At 37.5% G+C, this 18,625-nt stretch overlaps 2 protein-coding genes across 3 annotated transcripts; both read right to left on the bottom strand.

The window, feature by feature from the left end:
* Positions 1 to 987: 987 nt before the first annotated feature.
* On the bottom strand, positions 988 to 8,500 carry LOC112138328 (major histocompatibility complex class I-related gene protein-like). Its single transcript, XM_036214327.1, has 8 exons — positions 8,190 to 8,500; positions 6,443 to 6,572; positions 3,360 to 3,626; positions 2,884 to 3,113; positions 2,463 to 2,511; positions 2,084 to 2,386; positions 1,730 to 1,837; positions 988 to 1,602 (listed from the first exon to the last, which is right to left on the bottom strand). Exons 2-8 carry the CDS (start codon positions 6,489 to 6,491, stop codon positions 1,574 to 1,576), a joined length of 1,035 nt encoding a protein of 344 aa, XP_036070220.1. The 5' UTR covers positions 6,492 to 6,572; positions 8,190 to 8,500; the 3' UTR covers positions 988 to 1,573.
* Positions 8,501 to 10,783: 2,283 nt separating this feature from the next.
* Positions 10,784 to 16,072, bottom strand: LOC112161849 (zinc-alpha-2-glycoprotein-like). 2 transcript variants are annotated; one of them, XM_024297341.2, is made up of 7 exons: positions 15,468 to 16,072; positions 14,697 to 14,963; positions 14,173 to 14,451; positions 13,787 to 14,089; positions 13,443 to 13,550; positions 13,305 to 13,322; positions 10,784 to 13,012 (listed from the first exon to the last, which is right to left on the bottom strand). In XM_024297341.2, the coding sequence occupies exons 1-7, from the start codon at positions 15,514 to 15,516 to the stop codon at positions 12,972 to 12,974; spliced, it is 1,065 nt and encodes a 354-aa protein (XP_024153109.1). In that variant the 5' UTR covers positions 15,517 to 16,072; the 3' UTR covers positions 10,784 to 12,971. The 2 variants fall into 2 exon arrangements, with proteins under 2 accessions (XP_024153109.1, XP_036070240.1); XM_036214347.1 differs by lacking the exon at positions 10,784 to 13,012 and having other exon boundaries at positions 13,150 to 13,322.
* Positions 16,073 to 18,625: the final 2,553 nt, after the last annotated feature.

An 18,625-nucleotide genomic window follows, 5' to 3' on the forward strand; every position in this document is an offset into this window, starting at 1 on the left:
AAAGTTCATGTAAAAAATGCTTAGTGACGCAGAAATAACATGTTTTACTTGAAGTTACAGTAGGTATTTAGTTATATACTTTCCACCAAGAACATCTTTATGCAGATAGAAGCTCTGTTTGATTCTTTCATGTCTATCATGTTTAAGTCAGACCCATCATGGTCTGGTTCCAGAGTCGACTCAAGATCCGTCTCAGGTGCTCACTGTCTGCACTGTCAGGGCTGATTTCCAGAAGACTTGGCTTCCAATACAGCCTTCACTATTTAACTCTATATGTGCTACTTAGAGTGACATCAACTGTAGTGCCTCTGTGTCTTTTGTGCAAGAATCAGTTTCTTCACCAGCTGAACAAAATCCTTCTTGGGATGCTTTTGATCTCTTTCATTTGTTTTAGGTTTCTTCTTTTCCTATATCACCTGCAAATACAAATTATATAAAATGAGCAACAGACTACCTTTTAAGCATGTGGTGTTGATTTAGGAAGTGGGTTCTACATATTCCAAAAAAATACCACTTGGCTCCAAAAAAGTATTTTTGACATTATTTGACATTTTAACTATAGGTGAAGTCCCACTTCTATGTAGAATCCCATTTACAGTATAATCCTAACTTCACATTTCGAAGTTATGAGCATGTTGACAGACCCCAAAAAAGAAATGATGCTGCAAATTTTTCAAGAAAAAATTCAATTTTACTGAGGTTTGCTTGTCACTTTAAAATATTGTTCGCAATGTTTGAGGTATTAGTTTTGATGTATATATTCTTAGTAACGAAACATTTTCACAAAAAGTTATTGAAACAATCAAGTCTTAATTTACAAAGAGAACAAATGTGTTTTAATAAATCTTAATTTTTCCTGTTAAACAGCTGCTGCATTCACTCTGTAAGAAAGGTAATTAGGTCTGAAAATACTTTAAGAAAGTCTTTAGTAAAGACAATATTTCATATTCTTTTCCCTTTTTGTTCACATTTCAATTTGTATGTCTTCCTTGATGTGGTCAGCCATGGTGTTGTATTTAGATTTTTCCATAACCTGAGTTGCTGCCATTGATATGTTTTACTGGATTGGAAACATGACATACAGCATGACAGATGTGCGGCATTGCTAAGCATTGAGTCTTCCCGAGTGATGAACGGAGGAGGTGTGAATAAGTACGAAAAGAACCACAAAAAGGGACGCAATGTTTTGTAATCGACTTCAAAAACCTTGACAACAAAATAATCCGATGGAGAATAATGCAATTCTTGCACTATTTACAGATTAATCTGTATACACAATAAATATTAAAATATACCACAAAATCAATCATTTTCCAAGCTTTGATTTGACCATATTTGATAAAACTCAGTTAAGAAATGACAGAGCTAGCCCGATTTTTGTGTTGATGTCAGCCTGTCCTCCATAAAAACAGCTGCATTCTGCTGCCATGACTCAATGCATAACAATGGTGCCTGCGTGTGCACGTCTCTGTTTATAGCAGCGAATAGGCAAGGACCAATCCAGTAATATATATCAATGGTTGCTGCACATCTATATTATTCAAAAATAAGAAAAAGATCAAAGGTTTAATGGTCAACACTTACCATGAACAGACTGGAAGTCTGAAAGAGAGTAAACAGATGTTACAGTCAGATTATATGAAATAGAAAAGTTATTATAAAAAAATCTCTACAGTTGAGATGCAATAATCTGGATTAAATTGAATCATTTGATTTAATTGTTTATCACCATTTCTTTTTCTCCAACAATAGTAGAGGACTCCACTGAACACCAGGAGCAGAACCATTCCAGCAGCTCCTCCCACAGCAGACGGAACTGGAAACTCTGAAGGAGAAACTGAGAAACAGCATGGATCAGACAGATGTTCAGTGGGAAAAAAAAAATTTGGCAGAAAAATATGTATTTGAGTGAATTCTTTGAAACTCATCACATTTTATTGTTTTTAAAAGAGATCTGCTGGATCTGGTAAAGCACAGTTCTACATGATTTGCTTCAGAAAATTAACAATAGGTTGGAAAACAGACTGGATGGTAGATCTGGAAAGTCATGGTGGGTCAAGATGGCTGAATTTTCTCTTCTTACCCCAGTTTGTCTGGATCTTTGCTTTGTCCAGTGTGGTGATGATCTCTTCCTTTACTCCAGAGAGCTGGAACACACAGTCATACTTCCTCCAGTTTTCATGTTTGACTAACGAAACACTCAGCTCAGAGCTCATCTGGAAGGTTCCATCATTGTTGGGGAGAATCTCTCCTCTCTTTACATCCTCATGAATCTCCTCTCCATCTTTCCTCCAGAACAGTTTTGCTCTGTGAGGATAAAATCCAGTAGCATGACAGCTGACTGGAGAGGAGGGAGTCTTCTGGAGGAGAGACACTGAAGGACGCTCTGCACAAAAGAAAGGATCTTCCTGTTTATATGTTCAGCATTTATTTGCATGAACTGGCTAAAGTGATGTCTCTACCTGTTCTCTGCAGAAAGCTCCTCCCATAGAGAATGTATTCCTGTAGAAACTTAGGAAAAGGGCTGCACGGTGGCGCAGTGGTTAGCGCTCTTGCCTCACAGCGAGAAGGCCCCGGTTCGAATCCCGGCTGGGACCTTTCTGTGTGGAGTTTGCATGTTCTCCCCGTGCATGCGTGGGTTTTCACCAGGGACTCCGGCTTCCTCCCACCGTCCAAAAACATGCTTCATAGGTTCATTGTTGACTCTAAATTGTCCCTAGGTGTGAATGTGAGAGTGGATGTGTGTGATTGAGGCCCTGTGACAGACTGGCGACCTGTCCAGGGTGTACCCCGCCTTCGCCCATCAGTAGCCGGGATAGGCTCCGGCACCCCCGCGACCCCGAGAGGGACACAGCGGTCAGGAAAATGGATGGATGGATGGAACTTAGGACACTCTTCCTTGTAAAGGTTTTTTTTATACTCTAATCTCACTTTATCTGCATTCCACAAATGTTTGACAACAGCAGCTTCAGCTCTTGAAGTAATCCATGTCTTAGTCTTTAGGTCCAGAGAGATGAAGTCGTCTCCATCATACCCGTGATAATTGAAGCCTTTGACTTCACCACTTTCATCATCCCACTCACAGCCACTTATTCTTTGGAGAACATGAGAACCTGAACACCAAAGAAGAACACAAACATTTTAAAGAGGTTAAAGTTTCAGTCTATTAGAAAGACCTGATTCTGAGTTTCCATCATGATGGTGGCAGCTTCAAAAAGACACCTGGGCTTTGTTTTTACATGGAGCCATAATGATGCGACTTAAGAAGCATTAACTGCCTATATGTCTTAATTTGGACAAGTCTTTCTCAGAATCAGGCCTTTATTTGAGAATTAATTACAGTTAATCTTCAACATTACCTTTAGTTTGATTCAAATGTTGCTTGAAATCCTCAATGTAGGACTTGAACCGCTGGTGATATACAAGACACTTCTGTGAATACCACTGGAGGTGTTCCGGATTTCCTTCAATCAGTCTTCTTATCCAGTTGTGTTTGGGTTCAACTCTCCTGATTATGCTGTCACAGTGGCCAATCATAACTCCATCCACCGCTGCGGCACCAACAAACTCCGGAAAGTTTGTTTCTCCAGAAGTGCCGGTAAGGTGGAACTTCAGGGAGTGTTTCACTGAGAGTAAAAGTTTTTTAAATCTGAGTTATTTCTGTATTTATCCAAAAAACATTTAACATTTCTAAAACCTAGAATTACTTTATATTCTTATTTATTTATTAAGCCATTAACTATTCGTTACTTTTAGTCACTCTAGAAACATTGTCAAATGAAGTTAAATGGAAAAGCCAAAGCTCACAAGTAGAAATACATTCATTAAAATTCCTGCATTTTTCAAAGTAAAATGTACTTTTCCTGAAGCGCACCATCTTGTCTTGAAGACTAACATTAAAACAATGATGACTTTTTTATGACCTCAAACTTTATTCAGCGCTACCAATGAGATTTTCCCAACACACTTGGTTTTAGGCAGATTTTTCTGGAAGGATAAACAATTAAATGTCAATATAAAACTTCATATAAGATACAATATTTCCCATCATTTATTTGTAAAAGTTGTGCTTTTACAGTTAGAAAAAAGGCCCAATAACAGCTCTAATCAGATATTATAGTCAGACATTGCTGTGCTGCCACCGCTCGAATGTCCGGCTGCATTTCACAGCAGATGCTGTAGTTTTACAGGTCGCTGTGTCGCATCAGCCAATCTGGAACTCTGCTTTGGCCACGTGATGTTTTCAGTGACCGATCAGCGGGTCCAATACTAATCCAATATGAGTGTTTCTGACCAGTCGAAGTGCGGCGGTTCAGACTCCTTGACTGCAGAGGAGCTCGCCCGCTCCACACGCCGAGAGAGAGAAAGCCGCTGCTGGGAGCGCGGAGCACGGGCAACTTGCTTTGTTCTCCTAAACTGTGATACTTCACTTATTTTCGCGGAAAAAAGGTCCTTTATTTTCTTCTCAGGTTAATGGGTGAAAAATGTCTACTACAGGTAGAAAAAGAAGAGAACATATATGGACAAATTTTACTTTTAACGCGACCCCCAACAAGGTGTTGTGTGAAGCGAACATCACAGGCAAAAACACAACAAACCTGAAAGGACATTTTCAGACAAGCCAGCCTAAAATCCACACAAAAGTAAAGATGCAAACACTTTTATTTCCAGCGTATTAGACTGAATCTAAATTCTCCCCTACCATCCCAACTGTTCTGACATTTTAAAGAGTAGGCTTATCTGAAATAGTTTTTTAAGGGGTTACCTTCGCCAAGCTAAATTGCGACAGTGCTGCAAGTTGGAGAAGCGCTTTTTGTGGGTGTGCTCTGAAGCACAGAGGTTTACATTTATATGCAAGTAATACTTTTTTGTTTTAGAATGATGTTTGTAAAGTTATAAACCAATGTTGTTTTTTTGTATTTCTGAACGCTAGCAGCTCCGCGCTAAGAAGTGAATGAAGTGAGAAGTGTGGTCTTATCTTTATGAATGACTGCCCCACATTGTGGTACCTTTGTCTGTTGCTGCGTTGTGTTGCTGTCTAGTGAACTCTTTAATAAAGACTGACAGGATTGACAGACTTAGTTCTTTAGATCCACAAGCAGTCACTGGTTGAATCTCCAACTAAATCACGTCTTACATTACAACAGCACCCTCTATTGGCTGGCGGTAGTATTACAGTACAACACACATGCTGGTCAGCCACACGCCTCCTATCATTGAAAGACTCAGTTTCTCAAATAGCAAATGACATTGTATAGCTTACTCCCTATTACTACTAATGCTTAAAACAGCCTGATATCAAGGATATTGATTAAATGATAAAAAGACTTGCCATACCTTAGTGAGTGTATTTTTTTATGCATTTCTTTTGCACTTGACTACCTCTTAAATAGAATTTTTTTTGGTGTTCAGACATTTATTATAAATGGGACAGAATTATAATTCTTTTCTTTGAATGTGTTTTAAGTTTTTGAAGCTTAATTTTTTTTTAAATTAGTCAAATCTCTGTGTGTTATTCATATGTTCATACTTAGTAAATGTAATTAAAATGCTGTACCTTTATTCTGTATTTTGTCGACTAAATATCTACTGTAATTTAGTCGACTAAAATTTGACTAAAATTAATAGAATCAACACGACTAAATTGCGACTAAAACTGAACCTTATTTTAGTCAAAGACTATGACTAAAACTAAATTAAAATTCTCTCTGTCAAAGTTAACACTGCCCTCGAGTGAGATTAAAACCACGGTAACCCCTGAGATTAGCTCAGAATCACATGACAGGCAGCGAGTAGCAAATTTGCCTCTTGGTGAAAGAGTGGTGGGCCATCAGTTTGGGACTCGGAGGTTGGGGACTTCTGATTTTATAGGAACAGCCGGCATGTGAAAAACTGACGACACCCAAAACATCAATGTTTGATGCGGAGGTCTTAACTATGCGTCAATATGTGACTTGGGAATGAAAATGTGTTGATTTGGGAAGATGTAGGCCTTGTTTATTTATTACAAAGTACCGAAATTTGCACCGATTAGGAACCAAAACCAAATAACCTCTTTGGCACTGGAACAGCATAAACCCAATCGGTGCCCAGCCCTATTTATTGTAAACATTTGTCTATGTGAAGCAGTTCTGTTCACTCTATAAAAGTAAACATCTTCTGGTTTAGCAGCCACCTTTGTCCTTGTCAGGAAAAACCCAGTTTCCTTCTGAAGACTTGTACTTTTATAGTGTTTTTGTCTGCAAGTGAACTTTGACTGCAATATAATCTTCTCAGCAGTTTTTGCTTAAAATTTGCAGTAATCTTAAGTATGAATTTTTTGTGACAAAAGTAGAAGGCTCAGTTGTAGTTTGTAGGAAAAAATGAAATCTAGGACTGAGCAGCAGAGAAAAGCCAAATCAAATAAAGAAATTTCAGTAAAAACTGGAATTTGTGGTCTTACCTGCACAAGTTACATGACAGAAGAAGAACAGAGTTAAGAATTTTTTCATGTTGTTCTGGTGAAGTCAAGCCCAGACAGGAATCATGGTCAGCTGATCTGCTGGATGTCATGAAGTGGTCAATTATAGGGCCTAAAATGCAGAAGAACAGACTTGATGGGAGAAACTTAAAACTTTAAAGTGCCTGTATCATGCAAACTCAAAAAAATTTGTCTCTGTCTCACTAGAACAACTATTCAATCTAAGAGCATATTGATATCGAGCCAATTGAGTCATGACATTGGCATGTCAGCGTTTGTTCCGTTCTGTTGGAGCACAAGATGGCAGCCAACCTGTCTGGTGGTTCTCATTAGCTTCTCTCTAGCTGCAGTTACATGTGCAAAATGACCTTCAGCTGATTAAAGATTGGATATAGAACTGTGTACATAGACCTGAAAAACTTTAGACGTTTACATAATTCACGCGTTTGATGGGAATAAATGATTTTTTCATGCAGTGAAGTATCTAAAATACCGGAAACAGATGTAGAAGGGGAAGTAAGGAGTTCCATTATAAACAAACAAAGCTGCAGTTTTGTGCGAGATGATCTTCTGAGCGTGCCTTTATCATTAATAGTAATATTTTTGAATGAATGTTCGCTCATAATTTTGGAGCGCAGAGCAGCATTTCCGCATTCTGATGCCACCTCCGCAAGTTCACATTGTTTCGAAGCAGCTCAGAGATAGTTTTTCAGGAGAGATGGTTTTCGCTCCTGTAGAGCAGCCGGACGAACTGCGATCCGATGCCTTCTCCAAAGCTCACACTGTAGCTAATCACCCTTTCCTGGCGGCAAACACAAAGTCATGAGCCTGGCTACTCTGTTCAGAGATGTGGTTTGCTCTCAAAACAGCCGATGGGTCACTCCAGAGCCTTTGACTGGAGCTAGCTCCACACTGTCTGGCAGACGTTGACATCACGTCAATGTCATGATTTGATTGGCTGGCGGCCAATCTGCTCTTAGATTGACTAGTTGTTCTAGTGAGACAAAAAAAACGCAAGTTTTTTTTTTCTTCTAATTTTTTTCCATAGAATTTCTGGGCCATCAAAAATCAAGGGTTCCAAACGAAAATTTAGAAAGAAAATTCAAAGGTTTAAAAAATTCTGAATCTGATGGAACAAAAAAAACTTCCATACAGTTTCTCTGTGGATCTAGCGGTGATTAGCAAAATGCTTTCATTTTATATACACATCCATCTTTGCAAAAGTTCTGCCTAACCCAGCTCTAGGTTGATGTTATGAAATGGACGGCACCCACAAAGAGTGAAAGTCCGTGCCTCTAAAATCGTGTCGTCTTACTTCCGGGTAGGTAAAGGAGGTTGAGAAATAAGTCATATTTAATAAAGAAATCCTTCTTTAGTGTAACAAAGGTAATATATCATCTGGATATTTACTCTCAAAGGCTTAAGAATAGCATGATATAGGTCCTTTAAACATGAAGAAAAATTGAAAGAGAAAGGGGAAACAAAAGGTGAGATGAAGCAATAGTTAACTATTAAACAGTTAAACAGTACTTAACTAACGTCTTTAATGGAGCTTGATTTAAAGCTGTTATATTAAAATAAACAGTATGATGTTTTCATATTTTTTATAATCAAACTAACTTCTCTTTCTGTGTCAAATGGTCAAATATTTGTTGAAATCTTCCAGTTTACATTAAAAAAAAGCTGTATTTTTGATAGCAGAGTTGATTTTTGCCGCGCAGATACTCACATGTTATTTGAGGAATATTCAGAGGCAGCAAACAGTAGAAAAAGTCAAAAAGTGTAAGAAGTATATTCCATTCAGGAGATGTCATCTGCTCAAGGAACCAAGTCCTTAGGTTGGTTTTCTGATAAAAGTAAATGATAATGGTCTTTTATGGGTTCAGATCAAAGTTCAAGTCTGAGTTTGTATTTCCTCATTGCTGCAACTGAACAACAGGTTCTTGTCTTCCGTGACTTGTCATTTTCTTTATCTATTTAAGAACACCAAAAAGGATATCAGGATGCAATTTCCACTGGGATAAATAAAGTACTCTGATTCTAATGAACTAACAGGTCAAATCTGGACAGTTTCAGCTTTATTCAATCCTGCATTCCTTTCCTCTTTTACTGGGGGAATTTTCTCCTCCTCAACCAGTGCCTGGAGGGGTTTACAGTCCAGTACCATATAAGTCTGTTCCTGCTCCTTAGCCGAGTTTCATTGAAGGTCTATTTGTCTGAGGACATGTATATTAGGGCTGGGAATCACTGGGTACCTCACGATAAAATACGCGATTCATGGCTCACGATATTCATAATATCGCAATACTGCAATAATTGGTAAAAAAAAATCCTCTCTAATAACTAACATTACATAGAACACAAATTTTTGGGAGAAAATATATCCCCATTTTTTTTTTTTTTACCCTAATCACAATCATTATAAACAACTTGTCTTACTTTGTGCAACAAATTATAGACACTTTTGTGAAACATTGCTGAAATCAGCAATACTATGTCTTTGACAAGCATTGACACCAATTGAATTGGAATTATCTGTCAGTAGTCTAAGTAGTGGCACTGCTGTTCATGTTAACAATAGTAAACATGAACAGCAGTGCCACTACTTAGAGCAAAATTGTTGTAAACAACAGAACAAAAATTAAATAATTCAAGTAGTGACAGCTATCTACCTCCAAAGGAACGTCACACCAAAGGATGATGAATATAATGTTTTACAGCCTCTCTCAAAATTGACCTAATTTTTTGTGTGCTTTTCCCACATTTGAAAAGGGCTGAGCATCCAAAATTGAAGACTGATTTACTCAGAGTGTCACTTGAGATTATTTTTCCAATCTTCATCATTTTACCACTTGGTCAGTCATCAGTCAATAGGTAAAAACCTTAAAACACACATAATAATGGCAATAAATATTTTTATAATAATTTTAAGTGCTTCAATTAACTAGCAACCTCCCTAGCTTTACAGTGAATTTGTGTCTTTTATTTTAATTACATTTTTATTTAAGTTTATACATCAAATCCTAATTTTTTAAAGAATGACTTTAAATTAACATTAGCAAAAAGTAATTACATTCATTAGAAAACTTCACACCATAAATTTACCAAAGTTACACATCGAAGTGAATGAAAACAAAAAATCCGACCCGTAAGTGAGGTACACAAACAATAGCGAAGCACGCGCCTAGTTCCCACAGCACACCGATCAAACAGGAAATAAGTGATCACCGTCATTACTTCTTACCGTCTGCCTCTGCTACTGATGGATTACAAACGTGCACAGGTAGACATGCTTTACATAGGCGCTACCGAGCCCGGATCTCGCCGGTGCTCTCCTGAATTTTTGGATTAGGAACCAAAACCAAAGAACCGCTTTTGCACCAGAACCGCATAAAACCCAATCAGTGTCCAACCCTAGAGGACAGGGATAAAAGATCAACCATAGACATGCTTGGGAGGATTCTTCTTCTGCAGGTCTCTTCCTCTGTTCTAGTTATGGACAGTACATGCATGCACATGCAAAACAGCACCCCCCTGGTGTAATGCATTATCATTGGCTCTGCCGAAATTCAAATTGAAATCAAAGTGTCAGATGGGCGGGGCCTACCACCTTCCTACATTTCGTAAATCCTGCCTAAACTTCCTTATGTTGACCAATTAAAAATGTCAAAGACTTAACTAACCAATGGAATTGTTTGGCGTCTGAGGTCAGAGTAGAGAATGCGCTATCTGCTAATGAATTAGCTTATATGTTTATGACTAAGACTACAATTGCTGTGTTGCAGCTTTTATGCTGCATTCACACCGGACTGTGGGTCAGTTTGAGCATTAACACAAGAGCAGGCAAATAAAAATAAAACACAGGGACCTTTTTATTATTTTCTTGATGAAGTTAAGAAAAACATTAGCCCATGAAGCTAGATCGATCCAGCAGCGGCTCTCCGAGCTGCCGGGCAGTTAACGGCAAGCAGAGCGAGCTCCACTGCTCAAGGATCTGCAGCCTGTAGACCTCGCTAGATCTGCCGGGTGCCTGGGCAACAGTGATCGCTATCAGCTCTGCTGAAGCCTGGGGAGCGGAGCTTACTTTCTTGCGAAGCTATCCACCAAGCAGCTAGCTAGCGTAGCGGTCGATCCAGCTCAATGAGCTCTGTGACGGGCTGGTGATCTGTCTAGGGTGTATTTCCGGGAACCCAGCGGCCCCTGAGAGAAAATAGATGGACGTTTAGGACAAAAATTCTCTCATTGAGCGGACATCTTGAAAGTTTATATCTAACCTTTGATCTAGTCACTGAAAATGTCACAAGCCCAAAGCTGGATCTCTGATTGGTTGATGCACTTATTGCGCCCGACGCCCAAATCAAGATGTGCCGCATCTTTACATTGACTTACCATTGAAACTTGACACCCCTGTATTAAAAATAAATGTATTTAGCTCTTGAACTTTGAACTATTTGATATTTGAATGATTTTGAAGTTTTGTTTCCCTAAAAAATCTGAGAATTGCCACTTTTAGTAAAAACATTTGTTTGTCAACTCAGATTATGATTTTGACTCTTTTATTTAACATAATTGATTAATGTTTTTTTTTTAAACAAAAAATCTAATGATATCTGTTGCAACCAAGAACAACAAATAGTATCTGTTGAGAGTTCGTACACGGATTCATCTTTATTAATCACATGGAGGAAAACAAGAAAATTTACAATTGAGACTTTACAAAGCGCCAATAAAATAAACAAAAAAAAGTAAAAAATATAACAGCATTTAAACTGACAAGAAAATAAAAACTGTATACATTTATATTTAGTCATTTAGCATACAACCGTATCAAATAGCAAGAAAAAATGGAGAAAAAACAAGCAAAACAAACAGTAATAAAGTGCAAGAAAAGTTGTTTCAGGCCTTTTTTCATTTTTTTTTTTTAGAAAACATTTATGAAGATTTTAATTAATTAGGATATTTCCGTGACACTTCATGTTAGACTGCTGTGTTCTGGCCCCTTGTTTGACTGTGGTCATGATAATTGCCTAACAAAGTGCCTGATCAATTAAGGATATTAGAGGGACAAAAAACACTTGTTTACAGTTGTTGTTTACAATGCTGCAATTTAGCATTTTCTTTCAAACAGGGACTGAAACAGATCATTTTATTTATATTAAAAAATGTGTAACATTTTTAATTCTACCAGGATGTTCTACTCTAGGATTGTTCAAACAGAACCGAATCATATCTGAATACATGGACAGTAAACAAGATGGAAATTCTATCTTTTCTCCTGACGTAACTCTGGAATGTACATGTCAGGAGTCTGCGCTCTGTGTCCCCTTCTGGTCACAGACAGGAGGCACCTCCAGAGAACTGAATGCACTTCATCTCCCAGCAACCCCAGCACACAGTTCCTGGATGTCGCTCACTTGACTCTCATCTGCTAATTAACCACATGACACTTGAGCACCGCACAGAGCCTTGAGTGACAGTACTGGGGAAAGAAGAGCCATGATTTTCGTCACTTCAATAAGCCAACACTGACAACAATATTTCGGTCCGTTGTTAAGCCTTGGTAAAGTCGAGAAGGAGGTGTCAAGCTGGAAATGTCTACCCTGGCCCTGGACTCTAAAACTTTAGTCTCTTCTTTGATTCTCCCATGCTCGTGATTGACCTCTGCCTGCTTGACCCTGAGTTAGCTTTACGGACTTTTAGCTGTGCTTGGTTCCTGTCTGAACTCATAAACCTGCTGCACGTAGAATCAGCTGTCTGTTTGTAACAGGACTATACTAATTAAATATCCACTAGAAAACACCTTTATGCAGAAAACAAACTGCATAAAGGTTCAGAGAACGGCTACATTTATCATTATGACAAAAACTAGTGTTGACATTAGGTCTTAACAGACCTAACAGAACATAAAAAATGTTGTTACTTTTCTTTGCAAAATTACTGAATAATTTGAAAGATTGTTTTTGTCTAAGAAAATAAGCAGAATTTTTGCTTGAGTTTGACTGCAACTAGAAGTATTTGAGGATGTTAGAGTCAACATGGATGATATTCACACCGTTGTGCATTGCCTTGTGGGTTTTATGTGTTTCTGCAAAAAAAAAATTAAAATAAAGAGCAGTGTCTTCTCACAGTTGTAAGAAGCGAGCAAGTTCAAATGAGCTGAGTTCAGAGCCTCAGGTCTCATGTATCATATTTATAGCTAATTTATATCTGGTGTGTTTGCATGTCTACATCACCTCAGAATACCTGCTTTGAGACAGTTAATAAACAATAAGTACATCAATGCAACTGTTGTGTTTTTCTATTGATCTCCACATAAAGAAAAGTGTTTTCTGTCAGAGAAATAAAAATAGAGATAACAAAATATCAGGTTACGATCTCAAGAAAACAACCAGAGAGAAATATTGACATGACTTTTCTTATCTTTGATAGTGAGAAAAATGAAAAGTTTAAGTGTCCTATGTACAGATCAGCTGTTTAGCTGAGCAAAATCCTTCTTGAGATGCTTTGGATTTCATTCATTTGCTGAATCATCAACTTCTTTTCCTTGATCATCTGTAAAGACAAATCATCTAAAATGAAAAAGAACCACTTCACCACAGTTGTAGTGTTGATTTTGACAGAGAATCATAGGTTCTACTGATTTAATCTAAATAAATGCACAGACACACCTTTGGCTCCAAAAAGGCAGGACAGTAGCAAAAATACATAATTTTTTATATTTTTTTTACATTTTCTATTTCATTTTCTGTACAGTATTGTACTCAGTTTTGCAGAACCTTCTGGGCTGTTGCCCATCTTATAATCCAAAACAAGACAAACTTAGTACCTAAGGAACAAGACTTACCATGAACAAGGTGGAAGTCTGAAAAACAGTTAACAGATGCTGTTATAGTCAGATCAGGACTAGTAAAGAAATTCATTTAAATCACTTCCTTTTTTGTGTTCCAACAATCTGGTCCTTTGTGATTTCATTGTTTCTCACCATTTCTTTTTCTCCAACAGCAGTAAAAGACTCCAGTGAGAACCAGGAGCAGAACCACTGCAGCAACTCCTCCAACAACAGGACCAACTGGAAACTCTGAAGGAGAGACTGAAAAGAAACACGGAGGAGACAGAGGTTTCAGGAAAAACAAACATAGCAGAGAAAATGTGTTTGAGTGGATCCTTGTTAGAAACTCCTCATATGTTACTGCTTTTAAAGAAGATTATCTTGATCAGGTAGACCCCGGTCCAGAAGGATCTGCTTAAGAAAATCTCTAACAAGCTGGAAAACAGGCAGGTCGTAGATCTGGAGAGTCATGGTGGGGCTGAAGTTTATGATCTTACCTGTGTTTGTCCGGATCTTTGCTTTGTTCAGGGTGGTGATGATGTCTTCCTTTACCCCATAGAGCTGGAACACACAGTCATACGTCCTCCAGTCCTCATGTTGGACTAATGAAACATTCAGCTCAGAGCTCATCTGGAAGGTTCCATCATTGTTAGGGAGGATCTCTCCCTTCTCCACTCCCTCATGAATCTCCTCTCCATCTTTCCTCCAGAACAGATCAGCCTTTTCAGGATAAAATCCAGTAGCATGACAGCTGACTGGAGAGGAGGGAGTCTTCTGGAGGAGAGACACGGAAGGACGCTCTGCACAGAGAAGATGAAGAGTTTTATAGTTTTTAATCAACATAATTTATTTTGCATTTAGCATCTGGCTTTGCCATCTCTACCTGTTCTGTGATTAACAGTCCCCGCACAGTTATTGTACTCCTGCAACAGTTTTGGACACTTTATCATGTAATAGTCTTTAATGAGCTCTAATCTTGTTGTGTCTTCATCCCATAAATGTTTAATTGCAACAGCCTCAGCTTTAGAAGTAATCCATGTCATCGTCTGCTGGTCCAGAGAGATGAAGTCTTCCCCTTCATAACCCCACTTTTCAAAGGTTTTGATTTCACCACTTTTATCATCCCACTCACAGCCACTTATTCCCTGGAGAACGTGAGAACCTGAACCAAAGAAAAACACAAAAAGGTTAATGTTGCAGTCAATTAAAAAGACCTGATCCTGAGTTATTGTGATGACGCTGACAGCTAAAAAAGCAAACAATTTGGTTTTCCTTTTACATGGAGTTGTGCCGATGCAGCTTCAGATACATGTAACACTGCCTTGTTTTTTTAAAGACATTTTTTAAACAGGAATCTCAGAATCAGGTCTTTTTGGAGAAACTTTCACAGTCAGTCTTCAACATTACCTTCAGTTTGGTTCAGACTTCGCTTGAAAACCTCCATTTGGATCTTAAAATATTCCGGATGAGAAAGACATTCATTTGACACAATATCAGAGAGTCGTTGGTTGCTATCCAACACAATTCTCGCACAAGGCTGTGTAGTTTCAACTCTCCTGTTGATGCTGTCACAGTGAGCAACCTCCTCTTCATTTATCGTTGCTACGCTTGCAAACTCAGGAAAGTTTGTTGTTCCAGAAATGCCCGTAAATAAGAACTTTATGGAGTGTTTCGCTGAGAAGAAAAAAGAGTTTTGAGTATCTGATTATTTATTTATTCTGAAAGTATTAAGAAATGTAGTGGCTGATATGTTTCCAAAATCTTGTAATTTTTTTTGTTCATTTGGTTCAAATGAAGACAGTGAGTCCATCCCTCCCAAATAGTTACCATAAAAACCATGTAAAACCAAGGTCATAGAACAGCCAAAATTAAAATGTAAAAAATGTATGCATGGAAATTTATGCCTGTGTTTCAAACTGAGACATGGAAAAATGCAAAAGTCCTTTGAAACTTTGTTAGCAGCTATCTTTATCTCAATAAAAACACAGCAAGTTTTCTTTTGTGGACTTGTACTTCTACATTTTTGTTTGAAAGTGCAATTTTTTAGCTTGGGTCTTAAAGTAACAACAAATTTTAATTATTTTTTAAGTCTGTATGAGAAATTTAAACCACGGATGGAGCAGCAGAAATCAACCTAACAAATGAAGATTCAACAAAAAATGCAGCTTGCATTCTTACCTGCAGAAACTGCGTGACAGATGAATACCAGAGTTAAGATTTTTTTCATCTTGGCCTGGTTAAATTAAACACAGACACAAATAAAGGTCAGATGATCATCAATGTACTTGAACCAAGAGCACAGTGGATGTCAGGATCTGGTGGAATAGGACACACATGGTAGTAAAAAGTCCAGGTAGAAACAGAAACATTGCAGACATTAATCATCTGGGAGAATCTTCACAACTGACATTTTTTATTCTTTTATTAAAGTCCACCACCATCTGTCCTTCAACATTCCTATTCTAACATAAATTCCCCACCACTTCTTCATCACCTCAGTTTACTTCACCCAGATGTACAGTATCCTACTTATTAAAAGACCCATGCACTCTTACTTTGTACTTGCAAATATTTTTTTCTCAAGTTTTAAAAAGTATATTTGTTGACTATCGGTATCGATATCAGTATCGGCTGCAAGAGGCTGGAAAATATCAGATATCGGTATCGGTTGTAAAAAGTGAATATTGTGCATCACTAATTAATTCCTTGTGTTACATTGAAGCAAATGTAATTATCATGCCTTTTGTTTTTCTTTTTTATCATCAAATTAACTTCCTCTCTTCTTTCCTAAGTGGATTGGTCAAACAGTAACACAATGGTGGAACCACAGCAGGAATGCTCTTCAATAAATCTGACATCATCTTCATGCTTGCTTTTAAAAAACAGGGTTCTTGATAACAAGGTTGATTTTTACCACACAGATACTCACGTGTGTTTTAGGAATGCTCAGAGGCAAATACCGCAGAAAAAGACAGAAATGTCTTAATTCCGATCCGTTCAGGAGCTGTCAGCTGCTCAAAGAACCGCACCCTCAGGTTTGTATCCAAAAGTTCAGGTCTGTAATGGGTTCAGATCAGAGTCCAGGTCCTTTTGGGTTCAGATGTCCCTGTTGCTGGAAGCAGAAAAATAGATTTCCGTCTTCTGCAAAATGTTGTTTTCTCTTACTGCTTACTCACAGCAACATAACCTGTCAAACTAGTCTAATCAGTTTTTCTCTTTCTCGAAACTGTTCTATCTCTTGATCAGACGTTTGTCCCCTTTAGAGCCAATAGGAGCTAAAGTAGTTCTGTATTATTGTCCAGTAAGACAAAAAAAGTATTGTGAAGACAAAGATTCTTCAAGTTAAAAAGCTGAATTTGGTCTGTAGTGTTCATCATAGAGATAATTGAACTGTGAGAGACTGAATGTAACAGAAGGTTTCAGGAAATCACACTGATGACGTTATGTGTTATTATACCGGTAGTAATCTTTGTTACTGTGGTCCCACTTCTCTTCTGATTATTGACCAGTTCCTCTGTGTAATTCTGAGACGTCTTCTCATCGTTCTCAAGATCCTTTATCACCCAACAGGTCAGATCACTGATAAAAATGTTACTGAAACATCAACTGTAGTATAAAAACATTAATGCTGTTTGTTCTACAACAATAATAATAAAAAAAAAACAGTCTCAGTCCTCATCACTGAAATGCTGCTTTACTAAAAACTTCTCACCAGTATTTAGTTGTTATAATTGTCTTTATTTTCTGTTGACTTTCTGAGGGCTTGCATCTTTTTTATTAGCAGTGAATGAGGAAGTGTTTATTTAGTCTTCATTTCCCAGGTTGGTGTGTCTGAGGACAAAGGTTGTCTCAGTGTTACGGTTTGCATTCCATCCATTCTTACCCCAAGTCATTTTGGCACATGTAAGTGATGCAGTCATGCTAATGCTGGGGGGCAAAGTCTTAGAACATCTTTATAAAAGTAAAGCCTGAAACTAACATCCAAAAACTTTCATGTCGTTCTCCCTGTTCTTCTCTGGTTGTTCTACAGTTACAAAAACCCAAACTTTGGTATAAAAACATGAATTAATTTGTCCCACAATTTTACATCCAGACAACCAGTTTTAATTCCTCATCACTGAGATGCAGTTTTTCATGTGATGTTCTTAACAGCACCCTGTTTTTAAACACTGACTTTCATTTTGATTTCTTAGGACTCAAATCTTTTAGGACTCAATCACAAAGCTACTGTAATAGGTCATGTCCATATTTTTGTTCCTGATTTATTTTTCTAAATTTGATTTTTTTTCTCAGAAATGTAATAGTGGAGGGAAAGAAATCTGTTTTCTTGGATCCGGATCTTGTATTACAGTCAGAACAAATATTTCATGAATTATTATTGTTTTTAGGTCCTACAAATCAAATGGAATGTAATTAATTTAGTTTTTAAATAAAATAAAAATGATAATACAATATAAAAAATAACTTTTAATATCGAGCAAAATTTGTTTTGAGAGTCATAAAATTATAAAAGATAAAGAAGGAAGATATGTCCTAGTTACAGGAAGACTTGAGGGTGAAAATGTCACTCTGCTTAATGTTTATGCACCCCCTGGATCAAAATGGGATTTTTTTAAACAGATTTTTGAGACAATTCTGGTGGAGACAGAAGGGACTGTGATTTTGGGAGGGGATCTTAATCAGAGACTAAATCCAAAGATGGACTCCTCCGGAAAGATCCAGGTAAAAAGTAACATTTGTAAAAAGATTTGCGAAATTATGTCTGAGCAAGGACTTCTGGACATTTGGAGAGAACTTAACCCTACAAGGAGGGATTATACATATTTCTCAACACCCCACTCAGTATATTTAAGCATTGATTATTTTCTCATGTTTAACAGAGATTGCTGTATGGTAGAAAACTGTGAAATTGGCGTGATGGATCTGTCAGATCATTGTCCTGTATATCTAATTTGTCCTGTATATCTATATTCGAACCTGAATACAGGGCCAAATGGAAGGATATAGATCAGATCATAATCCTCAGGATTATGTTATTGGCCTGCAAAAAGGCGGTCACCAGAAGATGGCGCTGTAGAGAGGTGCCAACAGTGGAAGAATGGGTTGATGTGATATTGAGTATATATAACCTGGAGAAACTGACATATTCATTGTGATTGGAGAGTGACATATTTAAATCTATGTGGAAAAAATGGCTACACTATATTAAAAAATACAGATTGGATTTTATATAAACTGAAACGTGTAATGTCTAATGTGTTGTGTAAATAGTGTTTTCAAATGTATGAAGGACTAATAGAATAGGACTAATTGGACTCATTATTATCATTACAGAC

The sequence above is a fragment of the Oryzias melastigma genome, linkage group LG11, assembly GCF_002922805.2.
Source record: "Oryzias melastigma strain HK-1 linkage group LG11, ASM292280v2, whole genome shotgun sequence".
NCBI lineage: Eukaryota > Metazoa > Chordata > Actinopteri > Beloniformes > Adrianichthyidae > Oryzias > Oryzias melastigma.

Coding starts and splice junctions, on each gene's coding strand:
- LOC112138328 (XM_036214327.1), bottom strand. CDS start 6,491: ATGAAAAAATTCTTAACTCTGTTCTTCTTCTGTCATGTAACTTGTGCA. Junction 3,114..3,359: donor ACATTTGAATCAAACTAAAG/GTAATGTTGAAG, acceptor TTTGGTGTTCAG/GTTCTCATGTTCTCCAAAGA. Junction 2,512..2,883: donor ACAAGGAAGAGTGTCCTAAG/TTCCATCCATCC, acceptor CCTTTTCCTAAG/TTTCTACAGGAATACATTCT.
- LOC112161849 (XM_036214347.1), bottom strand. CDS start 15,516: ATGAAAAAAATCTTAACTCTGGTATTCATCTGTCACGCAGTTTCTGCA. Junction 14,964..15,467: donor CTGTCACGCAGTTTCTGCAG/GTAAGAATGCAA, acceptor TTTTCTTCTCAG/CGAAACACTCCATAAAGTTC. Junction 13,551..13,786: donor AAAGATCCGGACAAACACAG/GTAAGATCATAA, acceptor GTTTCTTTTCAG/TCTCTCCTTCAGAGTTTCCA.